Source organism: Balaenoptera borealis (genome assembly GCF_965194805.1).
Source record: "Balaenoptera borealis genome assembly, chromosome: 11".
Taxonomy (NCBI): domain Eukaryota; kingdom Metazoa; phylum Chordata; class Mammalia; order Artiodactyla; family Balaenopteridae; genus Balaenoptera; species Balaenoptera borealis.
The window spans coordinates 45,841,608-45,860,622 of NC_138868.1; the positions used below are offsets into that span (position 1 = coordinate 45,841,608).

At 42.1% G+C, this 19,015-nt stretch overlaps 1 protein-coding gene across 3 annotated transcripts in view; it reads right to left on the reverse strand.

Moving 5' to 3' along the window:
• Window positions 1–1,253: 1,253 nt before the first annotated feature.
• CTR9 (CTR9 homolog, Paf1/RNA polymerase II complex component) overlaps window positions 1,254–19,015 on the reverse strand; it is a 31,301-nt gene continuing 13,539 nt past the window's right edge. For 2 of the 3 annotated variants that reach the window (XM_082341412.1, XM_082341411.1), the window contains 12 exons: window positions 18,283–18,468; window positions 18,106–18,193; window positions 17,815–17,963; window positions 15,654–15,770; window positions 15,366–15,511; window positions 14,385–14,456; window positions 13,347–13,482; window positions 13,051–13,197; window positions 12,267–12,424; window positions 11,112–11,208; window positions 10,773–10,885; window positions 1,254–8,592 (listed from right to left, as the gene is read on the reverse strand). In XM_082341412.1, coding sequence (XP_082197538.1) covers window positions 8,133–8,592; window positions 10,773–10,885; window positions 11,112–11,208; window positions 12,267–12,424; window positions 13,051–13,197; window positions 13,347–13,482; window positions 14,385–14,456; window positions 15,366–15,511; window positions 15,654–15,770; window positions 17,815–17,963; window positions 18,106–18,193; window positions 18,283–18,468 — 1,869 coding nt within the window. In that variant the 3' untranslated portion in view covers window positions 1,254–8,132. The remainder of the gene's footprint in view (window positions 8,593–10,772; window positions 10,886–11,111; window positions 11,209–12,266; window positions 12,425–13,050; window positions 13,198–13,346; window positions 13,483–14,384; window positions 14,457–15,365; window positions 15,512–15,653; window positions 15,771–17,814; window positions 17,964–18,105; window positions 18,194–18,282; window positions 18,469–19,015) is intronic. The other variant, XM_082341413.1, reaches the window with a different exon arrangement.

Consider the following 19,015-nt stretch of genomic DNA (forward strand, 5'->3'; position numbering starts at 1 on the left):
CCTGCACTCACCAGCCCGAGAGGCTTGTCTGCTCACCCGCGGGGACGGGCGGGGGCTGGGAGCTGAGGCTCGGGCTTCGGTTGGATCCCAGGGAGAGGACTGGGTTGGCTGCGTGAACACAGCCTGAAGGGGGCTAGTGTGCCACAGCTAGCCGGGCGGGAGTCCGGGAAAAAGTCTGGAAGTGCCGAAGAGACAAGAGACAATTGTTTCAGGATGCACGAGGAGAGGGGGTTCAGAGCACTGCCTAAACGAGCTCCAGAGACGGGTGCGAGCCGCGGCTATCAGCGCGGACCCCAGAGACAGGCATGAGACGCCAAGGCTGCTGCTGTCGCCACCAAGAAGGCTGTGTGCAAGCACAGGTCACTCTCCACACCGCCCCTCCCGGGAGCCTGTGCAGCCCGCCACTGCCAGGGTCCCGTGATCCGGGGACAACTTTCCCGGGAGAACGCACGGCGTGCCTCAGGCTGGTGCAACGTCACGCTGGCCTCTGCCGCCGCAGGCTCGCCCTGCATTCGTACCCCTCCCTCCCCCTCGCCTGAGTGAGCCAGAGCCCCCAAATCAGCTGCTCCTTTAATCCAATCCTGTCTGAGCGAAGAGCAGACGCCCTCAGGCGACCTACACGCAGAGGCGGGTCCAAATCCAAAGCTGAACCCCGGGAGCTGTGAGAACAAGAAGAGAAAGGGAAATTCCTCCCAGCAGCCTCAGGAGCAGTGAATTAAATCTCCACAGTCAACTTGATGTAGCCTGCATCTGTGGAATACCTGAATAGACAATGAATCATCCCAAATTGAGGAGGTGGACTTTGGGAGCAACTGTAGACTTGAGGTTTGCATTCTGCATCTAATTTGTTTTTGGTTTTATGTTTATCTTAGTTTAGTATTTAGAGTTTATTATCACTGATAGATTTGTTTATTGATTTGGTTGCTCTTTTCCTTTTTTTATATATAGATATATATATATATTTCCTTTTTCTCTTTTTGTGTTTATGTGTTTGCTTCTTTGTGTGATTTTGTCTGTATAGCTTTGCTTTTACCATTTATCCTAGGGTTCTGTCTTTTCTTTTTTTTTTGTATACTTTTTAGCACTTGTTATCATCGGTGGATTTGTTTTTTGGTTTGGTTGTTCTCTTCTTTTTTTTTTTTTTTTTTTTTAAATGGAATTATAGAGTATGTCTCTTTTGTCTTCAGTTGTTTTTCTTTGGGATATCAATCCATGTTGCTGTGTGCACTGATTTTTTTTTTTTTTTTAGCTACTTTATTGATTGATTGATTGATTGATTGATTGGCTGTGTTGGGTCTTCGGTTCGTGCGAGGGCTTTCTCTAGTTGCGGCAAGCGGGGGCCACTCTTCATCGCGGTGCGGGGACCGCTCTTCATCGCGGTGCGCAGGCCTTTCACTATCGCGGCCCCTCCCGTTGCGGGGCACAGGCTCCAGACGCGCAGGCTCAGTAGTTGTGGCTCACGGGCCCAGCTGCTCCGTGGCATGTGGGATCTTCCCAGACCAGGGCTCGAACCCGTGTCCCCTGCATTAGCAGGCAGATTCTCAACCACTGCGCCACCAGGGAAGCCCTGGTTGTTCTCTTCTTTCTCTCTTTTATTTTTATTACTTTTTAATTTTTTAAAATTTTTAATAATTAAAAAATATTTTTATTTTAATAACTTTATTTTTTCTTCTCCCTCCCTCCCTCCCTCTCTCTCTCTCTCACTCTTCCTTTCTTTTTTTCTCCCTTTTCTTCTGAGCTGTGTGGCTAACAGGGTCTTGGTGCTCCAGCCGGGTGTCAGGCATGTGCCTCTGAGGTGGGAGAGCTGAGTTCAGGACATTGGTCCACCAGAGACCTCCCGGCTCCATGTAATGTCAAACGGTGAAAGCTCTCCCAGAGATCTACATCTCAACACTAAGACCCAGCTCCACTCAATGAACAGCAAGCTACAGTGCTGGACACCCTATGCCAAACAACTAGCAAGACAGAAACACAACCCCACCCATCAGCAGAGGCTGCCTAAAATCATAATAAGGTCACAGACACCCCAAAACACACCACTGGATGCGGTCCTGACCACCAGAAAGACAAGATCCATCCTCATCCACCAGAACACAGGCACCAGTCCCCTCCACCAGGAAGCCTACACAACCCACTGAACCAACCTTAGCCACTGGGGGCAGACACCAAAAACAATGGGAACTATGAACCTGCAGCCTGTAAAAAGGAGACCCCAAATGCAGTATGTTAAGCAAAATGAGAAGACAGAGAAACACAGGGCAGATGAAGGAGCAAGATAAAAAAACCCACCAGACCAAAGAAATGAAGAGGAAATAGGCAGTCTACCTGAAAAAGAATTCAGAGTAATGATAGTAAAGATGATCTAAAATCTTGGAGATAGAATGGAAAAAATACAAGAAACGTTTAACAAGGACCTAGAAGAGCTAAAGAGCAAATAAACAATGATGAACAACACAATAAATGAAATAAAAAATTCTCTAGAAGGAATCAAAAGCAGAATAACTGAGGCAGAAGAACGGATAAGTGACCTGGAAGATAAAATAGTGGAAATAACTACTGCAGAGCAGAATAAAGAAAAAAGAATGAAAAGAACTGAGGACAGTCTCAGAGACCTCTGGGACCACATTAAATGCACCAATATTCGATTTATAGGGGTCCCAGAAGAAGAAGAGAAAAAGAAAGGGACTGAAAAAATATTTGAAGAGATTATAGTTGAAAACTTCCCTAATATGGGGAAGGAAATAGTCAATCAAGTCCAGGAAGCACAGAGAGTCCCATACAGGATGAACCCAAGGAGAAACATGCCAAGACACATATTAATCAAACTATCAAAAATTAAATACAAAGAAAAATTATTAAAAGCAACAAGGGAAAAACAACAAATAACACACTAGGGAATCCCCATAAGGTTAACAGCTGATCTTTCAGCAGAAACTCTGCAAGCCAGAAGGGAGCGGCAGGACATATTTAAAGTGATGAAAGGGAAAAACATACAACCAAGGATACTCTACCCAGCAAGGATCTCATTCAGATTTGATGGAGAAATTAAAACCTTTACAGACAAGCAAAAGCTAAGAGAATTCAGCACCACCAAACCAGCTCTATAACAAATGCTAAATTTCTCTAGGCAGGAAACACAAGAGAAGGAAAAGACCTACAATAACAAACCCAAAACAATTAAGAAGATGGTAATAGGAACATACATATCGATAACTACCTTAAATGTAAATGGATTAAATGCTCCAACCAAAAGACATAGACTGGCTGAATGGATACAAAAACAAGACCCGTATATATGCTGTCTACAAGAGACCCACTTCAGATCTAGGAACACATACAGACTGAAAGTGAGGGGATGGAAAAAGATATTCCATGCAAATGGAAATCAAAAGAAAGCTGGAGTAGCAATTCTCATATCAGACAAAATAGACTTTAAAATAAAGACTATTACAAGAGACAAAGAAGGACACTACATAATGATCAAGGGATCAATCCAGGAAGAAGATATAACAATTGTAAATATTTATGCACCCAACATAGGAGCACCTCAATACATAAGGCAAATGCTAACAGCCATAAAAGGGGAAATTGACAATAACACAATAATAGTAGGGGACTTTAACACCCCCACTTTCACCAATGGACAGATCATCCAAAATGCAAATAAATAAGGAAACACAAGCTTTAAATGATACATTAAACAAGATGGACTTAATTGATATTTATAGGACATTCCATCCAAAAACAACAGAATACACTTTCTTCTCAAGTGCTCATGGAACATTCTCCAAGATAGATCATATCTTGGGTCACAAATCAAGCCTTGGTAAATTTAAGAAAATTGAAATCATATCAAGTATCTTTTCCAACCACAATGCTATGAGACTAAATATCAATCACAGGAAAAAATATTACAGATACATGGAGGGTAAACAATTCACTACTAAATAAGAGATCACTGAAGAAATCAAGGAGGAAATCAAAAAAATACCTAGACACAAATGACAATGAAAACAGGATGATCCAAAACCTATGGGATGCAGCAAAATCAGTTCTAAGAGGAAAGTTTATAGCAATACAATCCTACCTCAAGAAACAAGAAACATCTCAAATAAACAACCTAACCTTACACCTAAAGGAACTAGAGAAAGAAGAACAAAAAACCCCCAAAGTTAGCAGAAGGAAAGAAATCATAAAGATCAGATCAGAAATAAATGAAAAAGAAATGAAGGAAACAATAGCAAAGATAAATAAAACTAAAAGCTGGCTGAGAAGATAAACAAAATTGATAAACCACTAGCCAGACTCATCAAGAAAAAAAGGGAGAAGACTCAAATCAATAAAATCAGAAATGAAAAAGGAGAAGTAACAACTGACACTGCAGAAATACAAACGATCATGAGAGATTACTACAAGCAACTATATGCCAATGAAATGGACAACCTGGAAGAAATGGACAAATTCTTAGAAAAGCACAACCTTCTGAGACTGAACCAGGAAGAAATAGAAAATATAAACAGACCAATCATAAGCACTGAAATTGAGGCTGTGATCAAAAATCTTATAACAAACAAAAGCCCAGGACCAGATGGCTTCACAAGCGAATTCTATCAAACGTTTAGAGAAGAGCTAACACCTATCCTTCTCAAACTCTTCCAAAATATTGCAGAGGGAGGAACACTCCCAAACTCATTCTACGAGGCCACCATCACCCTGATACCAAAACCAGACAAGATGTCACAAAAAAAGAAAATTACAGACCAATATCACTGATGAACATAAATGCAAAAATCCTCAAGAAAATACTAGCAAACAGAATCCAGCAGCACATTAAAAGGACGATACACTATGATCAAGTGGGGTTTATCCCAGGAATGCAAGGATTCTTCAATATATGCAAATCAATCAATGTGATAAACCATATTAACAAACTGAAGGGGAAAAACCATATGATCATCTCAATGGATACAGAAAAAGCTTTTGACAAAATTCAACACCCATTTATGATAAAAACCCTCCAGAAAGTAGGCATAGAGGGAACTTACCTCAACATAATAAAGGCCATATATGACAAACCCACAGCCAACATTGTTCTCAATGGTGGAAAACTGAAACCATATCCACTAAGATCAGGAACAAGACAAGGTTGTCCACTCTCACCATTATTATTCAACATAGTTTTGGAAGTTTTAGCCGCAGCAATCAGAGAAGAAAAAGAAATAAAAGGAATCCAAATTGGAAAAGAAGAGGTAAAGCTGTCACTGTTTGCAGGTGACATGATATTATACAGAGAGAATCCTAAAGATGTTACCAGAAAACTACTGGAGCTAATCATTGAATTTGGTAGAGTAGCAGGATACAAAAGTAATGCACAGAAATCTCTTGCATTCCTATACACTAATGATGAAAAACCTGAAAGAGAAATTAAGGAAACACTCCTGTTTACCACTGCAACAAAAAGAATAAAATACCTAGCAATAAACCTACCAAAGGAGACAAAAGACCTGTATGCAGAAAACTATAAGACACTGACGAAAGAAATTAAAGATGATACCAGCAGATGGAGAGTTGTACCATGTTCTTCGTTTGGAAGAATCAATATTGTGAAAATGACTATACTACCCAAAGCAATCTACAGAGTCAATGCAATCCCTATCAAATTACCAATGGCATTTTTTACAGAACTAGAACAAAAAATCTTAAAATTTGTATGGAGATACAAAAGACCCCGAATAGCCAAAGCGGTTTTGAGGGAAAAAAACGGAGCTGAAGGAATCAGACTCCCTGACTTCAGACTATACTACAAAGCTACAGTAATCAAGACCATATGGTACTGACACACAAACGGAAATATAGATCAATGGAACAGGATAGAAAGCCTAGAGATAAACCCACGCACATATGGTCACCTTATCTTTGATAAAGGAGGCAAGAACATATAGTGGAGAAAAGATAGCCTCTTCAATAAGTGGTGCTGGGAAAACTGGACAGCTACATGTAAAAGAATGAAATTAGAATACTCCCTAACACCATACACAAAAATAAACTCAAAATGGATTAAAGACCTAAATGTAAGGCCGGACACTATAAAACTCTTAGAGGAAAACATAGGCAGAACACTCTATGACATAAATCACAGCAAGATCCTTTTTGACCCACCTCCTAGAGAAATGGAAACAAAAATAAACAAATGGGACCTAATGAAACTTAAAAGCTTTTGTACAGCAAAGGAAAACATAAACAAGACGAAAAGACAACCCTCAGGATGGGAGAAAATATTTGCAAATGAAGCAACTGATGAAGGATTAATCTCCAAAATTTACAACTAGCTCATGCAGCTCAACATCAAAAAAAGAAAAACCCAATCCAAAAATGGGCAGAAGACCTAAGTAGACATTTCTCCAAAGAAGATATACAGATTGCCAACAAACACATGAAAGGATGCTCAACATCACAAATCATTAGAGAAATGCAAATCAAAACTACAATGAGGTATCACCTCACATCCGTCAGAATGGCCATCATCAAAAAATATACACACAACAAATGCTGGAGAGGGTGTGGAGAAAAGGGAACCCTCTTGCACTGTTGGTGGGAATGTAAATTGATACAGCCACTATGGAGAACAGTATGGAGGTTCCTTAAAAAACTAAAAATAGAACTACCATTCAACCCAGCAATCCCACTACTGGGGATATACCCTGAGAAAACCATAATTCAAAAAGAGTCATGTACCACAATGTTCATTGCAGCTCTATTTACAATAGCCAGGACATGGAAGCCACCTAAGTGTCCATCGACAGAAGAATGGATAAAGATGTGGCACATATATACAATGGAATATTACTCAGCCATAGAAAGAAACAAAATTGAGTTATTTGTAGTGAGGTGGATGGACCTAGAGTGTGTCATACAGAGTGAAGTAAGTCAGAAAAAGAAAAGCAAATACCGTATGCTAACACATGTATATGGAATCTAAAGAAAAGAAAAAAAAAGGTTCTGAAGAACCTAGGGGCAGGACAGGAATAAAGACGCAGACGTAGAGAATGGACTTGAGGACACGGGGAGGGGGATGGGTAAGCTGGGACGAAGTGAGAGAGTGGCATGGACATATATACACTACCAAATGTAAAATAGATAGCTAGTGGGAAGCAGCTGCATAGCACAGGGAGAGCAGCTCAGTGCTTTGTGACCACCTAGAGGGGTGGGATAGGGAGGGTGGGAGGGAGATGTAAGAGGGAGGGGATATGGGGATATATGTATACATATAACTGATTCACTTTGTTATAAAGCAGAAACACAACATTGTAAAGCAATTATAATCCAATAAAGATGTTAAAAAAAAAAAGAATTACAAAACTTTTGAGTAAACAAGCTCCAGCTTAGCTCAGGTTCTTCCAAATATTTGCATATTTTTATAGATGCTAAATTTTCATATACAAATGTACTGAGCAAAAAAAAAATAACACAAAGTTATACAATAAAGTTGGTAAAAGAATTTTATTATGTGGCTTAGGTAGGTCTTTGCATACTACTAACAGAAAAGCATTTTTCCACATCTTATTCAACCTAACAAATGATATATTTGTCGTTTTATCTACATGGCTGCAGTTTTACACTATTGAAGAAAACCTTCCTTTCATTTGTACTTTGGTGCAATTATACAGTAGATACCTCTTCCTCCAGAAAATAAAAATATTCTTGATCTAAACTTGAAATGGAACAAAGATATTAATAGCAAGTTCCTCGCACCACTTGGTAAAAGATTGCAATAAAAGTCCTAATAATATGTTGCTTAACATACAAAGAAGATGAGACATCTGCCACAGTTTCAGTCAAACCTCGGGAGGAATGGTTCAGCATGTGGGTTTATCTTCCTGGGGTTTTCACATATGATAGGTGGAATTGTACCATAATAAAGAATAGTCACCTTTTGCTCAAGAGACTCAAATATTGGACTCTTGCAAGGGAAACACCTTTTGGGACATAGTAACGTACAAATGGATAGGAGAAAAAAATTGCCTTAGGAAAAATCCACCACTGTTTGACCAAACACCTGAAATGTTTTTATCACAGCTTTCATATATTAAAAAAGTTTCCCGCGGAGATGAAGCTTATTCATGAAATAAAGCCTAGTCGCTATCATCCGAACCACGTTCTGAGCCCTGATCCGAGGCCTCGTTGTTGGATCCCTCGGGTTCGGATTCATTGCCGGAGCCTCTGCCGGAGCCTCGGCCGGACCCCTCATTGTCAGATGCTCTCTCGGAGTAGCGGTCCGACTCGGCGCTGGGGGACACAGGCCGAGAGTCCATCTCAGAGCCCCCCGAGCGGCTGCGCCCGGACTGCAGGGATTCGTTGTCAGACTGTTCGGAGCCCGAGGGCCTGCGCTTTCTGGCCGGCTGGTCGCTGTCTGAATCCTCATCCGAGTGGTGCCTCCGGGGCCGCCGGGGGCTGCCGGCCTCGCTGCCGGCCTCGCTGCCGGCCTCGCTGCCGGACTTGTTCTGGTTCTCGTCGGAGTCGCTCTCCTCCGAGGAGGCGCCCGTCTTCCGCCGCTGGCCCTCATCGGAGTCGCTGTCACTGTTGCGGGGATGTCTGGCAAAGACAAACGCGCGTTAGACCAGGGTTCTGGCCGAGGGAGCCTTGACAAACCAGGGGTGCGCTTGAAAAAAGAAGGGCATTTAATGTCTTGACCGGATCGCTGTTGACACAGGTGTTCATTTTGTGATATTCCTTTGGTGTGCTTTTTTGTAAATGTGATAGGGTTATTAATAAAGAGAAGATTAAAAAGTTAAAAAGAATAAGGCACTTTAGCTCTGAGACAGAACATAGACAGTGACAGGTGACCGCACTGGTCATCCCAGGCACCCTTCATCAGAATGAAGCATTTCTCAATTTCGTATGTAAAATTATGAAAAGGAAGGGATACATTTATTTATCTTTATAAACCAATACACAGCGGCAGAGGTGCAACCCGGGACCTCACTGGGCTGCAGAGACTCTGAAGAATGCACTCTGTCCCAAGGCTGGCTGGGAGGGAAGCTCCTCTGTGCCACTGCCATCTGTGCTAGAAGATCGCTGAGGAGCGAAGTCACCCTTTCTGTCCCAGGATCTGCTTCTGCTCCGGTGCCCTCCGCCATGACTAGACCTACTCAACATAGGAAGCTAGGGCTAAATAAAAGGGTTCTGCAGCTTGTTTTTGTACTTTTGCCAAAGTTCCCCCTCTACTTATCAGATGTTAAGGGCAGGCGACCTGTGCTAATGCTTGGGGGTGCGGTGGCACCCAGGGAATCTTGGCTTCTTGGAGGAAAGGACATTCCCTTCACCACTGTCACAGCTGCTCCCCCACCAGGGCTGTGGAGAGGAGGACATGCTTCTCCTTGGGCATATTCCTTGGTTTTGGTTTCCATGACAGATATTCCAAGAAAGGAATATTAAATCCTACAGGGTCAGTCTAAGAAGGGTGAGGGAGGTGAAACATACTACTCTCCCTAGAAATGAAAACATCCCTGCAGACCGAAGAAAGGCTCTTTGTGCTTACATCTGAAAGAAAAAACCTAGACACCCATCACATAACTCATTCTGTATACACGCTAAGGGCCAGTGGGCCCCTGGGATCTAATTCACTCCATTCCATCTGGCCAAATAAGCAAACACTTCATGAAGGTCTAACCATCACGTCTCTAATCAATGGACCAGTGTAACACTGTGGGCAAGGGTGAAACAGTATTTTAGGGAAAAGCAATCCAAATCTGTGTCAACCAGCATCTTCAGAGAAAAAGGGAACTGCAGATCTTTACAGATGCTTTACCCTACCAGACCAGCCCTGCACCAGGATCCTTAGCCCCTTCGACATGCTAACCTCTCACCCCTGCCTCACCTCTAACCAACCAGGGCTCTCTCTTCTTTTTATTTTTTAAAAATTCTTATTATTTTTATTTTTTATTGAAGTACAGTTGATTAGGACTCTCTATTCTTCTTCTAAGACTTAAACAGCCTTTCTTCCACAAAAAAACACCTCAGTAATTCCCTCCACTACCTCAACTCCAGATTACAAGTGGTCACTGAAGAGCAATAAATGCAAAATATAAGTGATAACCCTTTTCCCACTATAATGTAGTTTTGGTTTATTTGTCATTCTCCACTGTCTCTAAAGCACAAATTCCTTGGGGGCAGGGTCAATGTCTTTATCCTCTGCATCCCCAGCACTCAGCTTGCTATCTCATAGCATGGATGTCCAAATGTCTGTTGAATGAATGAATGAAATGATGGCCACCCGAAGAACCCAGCATAGTATGGTATTAAGAGTCTTAGTCTAGGAATCCAAATGCAGAGCTTGAGGGGCAAGTTCAGCACAAGTAAAACAGAATATTGTTTCACCAAGCAGTCTGTGAGCTAGAGGAGTCTACGATAAGCCCTCCACAGAGCAGGCAGTCCTGAGTCATCCCTGCCTGACAAGGGAGGAAATGGTCCAGAAAGTCCCTTTCTCCCTGTGACCAAGATCAGGCTACTCTTAATACTTTAAACCAGTCAATGGCAGTGTAGCAAAATGACAGAAAATTTCAGCTAATATCCACGAAGAAATGAGATTTCAGAATAGGTTTCCTTCTTTAAGGGACAAACATTTAGTAGGACAAAATGACAAGACTGGAATGAGATGTGTGCTCAGGCTTCTTCCCGCTCTAAGATTCTAAGAAGCTGCAGAGATGACATTTTGGCACAGTGACCACTCTTGGTTATCCTTCACTAGGAGAACATAAGTGAAAAATTCCTACCCTTCATCAGCAATTTTCAGTTTATCTTCATCAGATGAATCGTCACTTGATGATATTATGGCTTTGGATTTTATTTTTCCCTTCATTGAAGGAGGCAGACGTTCCGGCTTGGGCTGAAGAAAGAAGATCAAACATAATAGATTAGTCAAGACTCTTTACGTTAGGATGTCTTGTTAAATTGGGTTTGCACTGCAGTGATACTGATACAATCAAACAGCAACCGACAAACTTCAAAAACAAGTGTCAGTGCTTGAAGACACTGCAGGGGAAGAATGTATTCTAGCGTACCGCAGCCTTCTATGCCTACTGGGGATGAAAACCATAGTGCTAGACACTTACAGCCTTCTTCTTCTCTGCTCTTGGTAGACGGCGCTTTTTCGGTTTGGGGCCATTTTCTGTTTCATCATCATCAGATCCTTCATCTCCCTTCGGAGGTCTAAAGTAGTGAACACCAAGAGAAAGTTTGTCAAGATTCACTCATGCCTATAAAACCCAAGACTTCTGTGCCATTCAAATAGTATTAGTCATTTTGAACACCCTTCTCTACAGGTGCTGGCCTTGACCAGACTGTACACCCCTCAAGGGCAGAGACCACAACTTACTCTTGCTGCACGTGGCTCGGGAGTCTGCAAAAACTGTATTTATGCCATGTCTGCTGACTAACTGAGTCACTGTTAAGCCCTCTTATTAATCTAAGATGAGCTTGAATCTTGCCCTTGGTGAGCGATAGAAGATGTGAGAAAAGACCCAGGCTCCAGACTCAACCTCCTTCCCCTCCTCTTTCTTCCCTTCCAACTACTCATCCCAGGCCTGCTAATATCCAGCCACAGCTTCAATTCCACAGGTCTGAATGCATTCCACAAGCAGAGTCAGACATGGGTTGGAAAGAACAGGCCTAGCTAAGACTGGAGACTCCCGGACACGGAAGCACCATGGGAGGACCAGACAGCTTAGGGGCACTTCCATGTGAGAGGGGGGCAGGGCACCACTTATCCTAACAGCGGATGGCACTAGGAGGATTAAAAGGCCCTTCTTTCACATAAATTCACATTTTATACATCCTGTAAAACCAGGAGGTGGGCCATTGCTGTTTTACAGAGAGGAAACTGAGGCTCAGTGGCTTTTCTAAGATTTCAAAGATGGACAGTCAGTGTGGACGCACTAAGGTTTCTCATCCTAAACTGCATAGATTTTCCAATAAATATTGTAATTTTCAGTCATAAGAAAGGCAATTACGACTGACTCGGACCTCTCAGAAGGAAAGCTGTGGACATGTGTGGAGACTCCAAGCACGCTGGGAATTTGGTAGTGGGGCCCATTTTAGGATTAAAGTAGGAAGTGGGGGAACGAAAGGCTTCCCTGTCTGGGGGGATCAAGTGATTAAAAGGTGTTCACAGATTCTAAACCTAAGATTCAGAAGGTGAAAGGCCTTTTGCCACTTTCATGAGGTGATTTAAAACCCAGATGATTTAAAAGGTTATTCCATGACACTACCTTCTCCTCTTCTTCTTCTTTCTCTCGCCACCCTCCTCCTCCTCGCCTTCTTGCTCACTACCACTGCCCTTCCTTCTCTTCTTCTTTTTGGATATAGGCAGGTCTTCATCGGTGTCATCGTTGACAAACTCATCAAACTCTCCTCCCTTCTTGGACCGCTGAAACCCAAACAAGACCACAGTCATTGCTTTCCTGGCTGGTGGAACGTGGGTGGAATGCTGAGGTATGAAAGAGGCCACTTCCCATCAGTCCTCTAAGTCAGAGGTCTCCGACCCCCGGGCCATGGCCCGGTACTGGTCCATGGCCTGTTAGGAACTGGGCCGCAGAGCAGGAGGTGAGCGGCGGGCGAGCGAGCAAAGCGTCATCTGCTGCTCCGCATCGCTCCCCATCGCTCGCGTTACCGCCTGAACCAACACCTCCCCCCCACCCCTCCCCACTGCCACCATCCGTGGAAAAACTGTCTTCCACGAAACCGGTCCCTGGTGCCAAAAAGGTTGGGGACCGCTGCTCTAAGTCACGTGGAAGAAGTGCATGGTGAGGCCCATACTTTAAAAACTTGTAATTGGGATGAATGCTTCAAATAGCAAAAATCATCAACTACAAAGTTGCTACAAGGTAAACTGTACTCAGCTAACAGTGAAATGCATTTCTAAATACTGGATACCATTTAAAGCAGTCTCTGGTGGAAAACTATCTTTTAGCAAAGGAGGAAGCCAAAGCTCAGGACTAAGTACTGAGTGAATTTAACCAATTAGCTTCGTTTCTAACTGGAGTCATGTCTTACCCGTCCACCACTGCCACCTCTTTTCTTTTCTTTTGTTGCTTCAGTCTCTCCAGTAAACATAAGAATATTTTTGGTCTTCTCTACGTACTGGGCCCGCTGTTCCAAAAGTTTCTTTTGCTCTTCTTTTTCTCTGAGACGTTTCTCTTCCTATGAGGAAAAAGAGTAGGAGAAAACCTCATCAAAATGTTCTTAAGACAAAAAAATCATGGCTACCATCAGAAGAACTTCTCTTTTAACATACAAAGTGTATGTATGCACACCTTTAATTCTAGTATAACCGCAAACACAATACATACCTGTTCTTTGAGAAGTTTCTGCCTTAACAGTTCTTTCTCTTGCTCTTGTTTGGCCCGCAATTCCCTTTCTTCTTCGTCCTGTTTGCGTGCCCTGGCCACGTGGTACTGGGCCTGGCTCAGTAAGTCAGAGCATTGCCTAGAACATTCCAAAGTTAGAGAAATATGTATGTAGCTAGTATACTTTTCATTAAAAAACTCAGAGCATCTGTATTCCTTACACACATTTATAAGTTTGAAGCAGGATCATTAGGTGATACCTATGGGAAGTCTTTTTTTTTTTTTAATTCTTCAGCCCTTTTCTTTTTTTTAATTTTTATTTTATCTTATTTTTTTGGCTGCTTTGGGTCTTCGTTGCTGTGCGCAGGCTTTCTCTAGTTGTGGCGAGTGGGGGCTACTCTTCGTTGCGGTGCGCGGGTTTCTCATTGCAGTGGCTTCTCTTGTTGTGGAACATGGGCTCTAGGCGCATGGGCTTCAGTAGCTGTGGCACGTGGGCTCGGTAGTTGTGGCTCACGGGCTCAGTTGTTGTGGCACACGGGCTTAGTTGCTCCGCGGCATGTGGGATCTTCCCAGACCAGGGATTGAACCCGTGTCCCCTGCACTGGCAGGCGGATTCTTAACTGCTGCACCACCAGGGAAGCCCCAGGAAGTCTTAATTAGGAAAATTAACTCATAAGCCAATACTGTCAACTATGTTAAGTTTGCAAATTATAACCGTCCTCCCAAAGCACAGCTAAAAAGATTCCCGACACTATCTTTATATGTGACAGATTCAGGAATCGTGTCTTGATTCTGACTACATAGCTGACATTAGTGAAATAGGAAAGTATTTTCCCATACAACTTAAGTACTTGAACTTTGCCATATTCCCTGAAAGGACCCTTAGTAAAAAGGCTTGGTCCAGGTTGGAGTGTCCCAGAGGGGAGTGTGAAAGACTGACCTCTGGAAGGTCAGAAACCCGTTCACTACTGTGTCACTCTCCCAGTCCACATTGCTATCACTGCCTCACCCAGAGTCACCTTCTATAAATAGTAACATTACCTGGCTTCTGTAGCAGCGAGGGCCAAATCAAATCTCATTTTATCTCCAACCTTACTCAAGTAACTGAAATATCTAAATAGAATGAGAAGATAAAATACTTTACTTCAAAAAAATTTAATGAAACAGACCCTTTAGATTTTTAATCTGTTCTAAAAAAAATAGTCTGAGAGGAGGCTTACTTACTGACTGAAACTTAATGAATACTTAAATGAATGTATTCATGAAGGGCTGTTATCTCAATAGGAAAAATATATATACAACTCACTTAAAAAAGGACTCTCATCAATATACCACTCAATATTAGTAAGTTCATGATGATAAAGTTATAGTTAACGGTATCAGTAAATTCACAAACAACCAAAAATCAATTCCAGCAATGAATATTTACTAAATACCAAATTTACTAAATATGTCAGCATGGAGGTTAGGAGGCTTAAGCCATGAAAGCACTTACAATCTACTAGGCAAGGCAAGGAATACTTAAACGAGACTTCAAATAAGGCTGGACAAAACCTGAAGAGATGGCAGGTTTTAATTTTACCGTACACTGAACTACCAAATAAGTACTGTAAGATCACAAAAATTTTGAGCTGAGCTGAATAAATTTATTCAATATTTAAGAGGAAAGGTCTTAATCAGCTTAAGTAAAACTAATATCGCATAAAAAGACACTAGTATAACAAGTAAAACCAGCATAAGTGGAGTCTAAAAATTTCTAGTGTGTAAAATCCTGGGTCATATTATCGTCAGGTCAATGAAAAATCTAGGGCAAGCTTGCAAAGCCAGCCAGCCAGTTCTAGGGGTCGGACTACAGGACCCAATTCTAGCAGGATCCTGGCTACGGTTGGGTGCCACCTGGCGGAAGCTGTCTGCTTTGGCTTAAAAATCACTGGAATGATTCTAATAGAGAATGATCCTCTTTTGAGCCATGTGGGTTTAAAGAAACAAAGCATTTCAGAGGTTGTTCCTACAAAATCTTACCTGTGTGCAAGCTCCAGTTCTTTCACAGCATTGAGTACTTCCTTCAGATTACTCTTTTCATCTTTCAGGACAGAGGTAGCTAATCTTTGCAGGACCAAGGCCACATTAAACATAAGAACTGTATCACTGGGTGCCACGTGTCTAGCCTATAAACAAAAACAAAGCAAATCTTTCATATGGTATAATGACATGAAAAGGATTTTAGTCAAATAGAGTGTTAGGTGTGTAAGTATGCGTAAAACAGGATAAAAAATACAATGCAGCATAGGATTGAGTTCTCTTTTTTACCTTCAGCAGAGTCTGTTTGCATTCCTGTAACTTGCCACACTTGAAGAGGGCCCGGGCCAAATAGAGCACAACTTCAGTGTTCTGGTGCTTATAGAACTTTCTGAGGCAGTTTTCATACTACAATAAAAGAAAAAATTAAAACACAGCAAGGATTAAATGATATTGCCATTTTATAACAAAATTTCAAGCGATTTTAGAGCTATGTGAAAAGGTATTTTGTCTTTTGCATGGTTAATTTCAAAGACTAATTTGAGAATGATTTTTTACACTCACCAGCATACATTTTTCACAACATAAAAACCTGACAAGAAAAATTACATACTAGAAATAGTTCTTCCATTTGAAATTTCGACCAACACTGAAAGGTTAAACAGATTGGAAGGTCTTTTTTGTACCTTCAGCAATACTATCTAGAACAGGCTCACTGACAACTTATTAGAAGTCATACACCTGGCTCCTAAGGTGCTTTACCACCTTTCTTTAGGACTGATGGAACCTACCGGCAACGAGAATGATAAGTCTCACTGTTCTGGCTGTTAATTTCTTAGTAAAACCAATATAGCAATACTGGTATTAATTTTGCTGTGAACATATCACTTTCTGACCATGGAACATATCTTGTCATAGGTAAGTTCTTTTTTGTGGAAGATGGTTAGATGGTTTTTCCCTGAATATCTCTAGAAATTAATTTGCAGATCAAGAAGGCCCACCTCCAAAAACACAACCTCTGAGACTACCATATGCAATCTGGGTTCTGTAAGTCCCTGTGACCAGGACCTTTCCAATATTCTGAATACAATAATAATACCCATCCTTTTTAGAAAAATGGTTAACCACTTCCCAGAGCCTATCTTCTTTTTTTTTTTAAATAAATTTATTTATTTATTTATTTTTGGCTGCGTTGGGTTTTCCTTGCTGCACGCGGGCTTTCTCCAGTTGTAGCAAGAGGGGGCTACTCTTGGTTGCAGTGCGCGGGCTTCTCATCGCCGTGGCTTCTCTTGTTGCGGAGCGTGGGCTCTAGGCGCGCAGGCTTCAGTAGTTGTGGCTCGCGGGCTCCAGGGTGCAGGCTCAGTAGTTGTGGCGCACAGGCTTAGTTGCTCCGCGGCGTGTGGGATCTTCCCAGACCAGGGCTTGAACCAGTGTTCCCTGCATTGGCAGGTAGATTCTTAACCACTGCACCACCAGGGAAGCCCAGAGCCTGTCTTCTAACTTTGGTCAGAAACCTGTTTTTTCTGACTGTAATAATTCCCCCATAAGAGCATTTTTACTTTTTACTATGCTAAAGATGCTAAGCATGACTCTTTTACTTCAAGTTCAAGTAATCAACAAATATGAAAAGCATAATAAAATTCTATAGCCATGGGCTTTCCTGGGGGTGCAGTGGTTAAGAATCCACCTGCCAATGCAGGGGACACGGGTTCGAGCCCTGATCCGGGAAGATTCCACATGCCGTGGAGCAAATCAGCCTGTGCGCCACAACTACTGAGCCCACATGCCACAGCTACTGAAGCCCACACGCCTAGAGCCTGTGCTCTGCAACAAGAGAAGCCACCGCAACGAGAAGCCCGCACACTGCAACGAAGAGTAGCCCCCGCTAGCCGCAACTAGAGAAAGCCTGCGCACAGCAACAAAGACCCAATGCAGCCAAAAATAAATAAATGAAAAAAAAAAATTCTATAGCCATGAAAACTTATCCCCATGGAGTTTCATTTTAAATGTCATTTAACCTTCCTGAAACTCAGTTCTCTCATCTGAGAAGTAAGAGGGTAAAACAAGCAAACGGATATTAAATCCCACTAACTTCTGGGTACTTACTGCTATGCGAGGCAAACTAGTGCCAAGTATGGTGCCAAGTATTTTTCATTCTGGATGCTCACAAAATTCTATGAGATTAAGGTACAATTATTTCTGTTTGATGATATGAAAACTGGCTCAGAGAAGATGTCCTTTGTCCAAGACATGCAATTAAAGGTGGAACCAGGACTCACATCTCTGTCTGGACACCAAAGATTGGCCTTAACCATATACAATTATAAGCCTCCGAATAGACACAGTATCGTAAGAGATAGCACCCAGCTCCAAGGCAGGACCAGAATGGTTAAGGAAACCAGTGCTCAACAATGAACACAAAATAAAAATATCTTGAAAAATAAGACATTACCATCTGAACGGCGCTGATATATTGCTTTTGTTCCACGTAGATATGTGCTAGGTTCAACCACACATCACTGATATCTGCCGTTGCTTCTCTTACTTGGGCAAATACATCACGAGCTTCACGGAAATATCCTTTGTGGGCCAAAACAGCTCCTAAAGTTATAAAAAGGTTCACAGAATTATAATTTTCTAATTGTATCCAGAAAAACAACTAGAGAGAAATTCTGATCTACAAACATCCCTCCAAAAGCATTCATTTCACAAATTATTATGGACATCCAAACTGTATAATTACCTATGCCATTAGCAGCATACAGATTCTTTGCATCATTTCTGAGTACTTGTTTGTAGATGGCCAGAGCACGATCTTGGTGACGCTTTTCCTATAAAAAGATACAAACATTGTAAAAAAAATCCAAACAAGAATCAAATAAGTTATAAATTTTGTTTTAAAGAGATGAAAAAAGATTACCTTTTCTCTATCTCGGGTGGGCTGATGCAAAGTTTGGAGCCAGACGTTGCCAAGGGCCAGCATAGAATAAGTGTCACTCTGAGTAGCTGGTTGTTTTAATATCCTCTCAAATTTCTTCTGGCCTGGACCCCATTCTTGTTTTGCCAAATGAAGATTACCAATCAAAGACCAAGCATCCGGATGGTCCTAAAAACACACATATAAAAAGAAGCAAAATCTGTAATTTGGATTCAGAGAGATCAATCATCTTTCCACAACAGCTGATTACTGGAGAGGTTTACAAGCTACACTTACGGGGCTTCCCTGGTGGTGCAGTGGTTGAGAATCTGCCTGCCAATGCAGGGCACACGGGTTCGAGCCCTGGTCTGGGAGGATCCCACATGCCGTGGAGCAACTAGGCCCGTGAGCCACAAATACTGAGCCTGCACATCTGGAGCCTGTGCTCCGCAACAAGAGAGGCCGCGACAGTGAGAGGCCCGCTCACCGCGATGAAGAGCGGCCCCCGCTCGCCGCAACTGGCGAAAGCCCTCGCACAGAAACGAAGACCCAACACAGCCAAAAATAAATAAATAAATAAATTAATACAAGCTACATTTACAATAGTGTTTTTCAAACTGAGAGTTGAGATGGATCACTGACTTGTAACATCAATTTAGTGTTTAGTTATCACCATAAGAAATGCGACAGAATGGAATACAGTAAAAATGTCAATGTACTGCCTATGGAAAGAGCA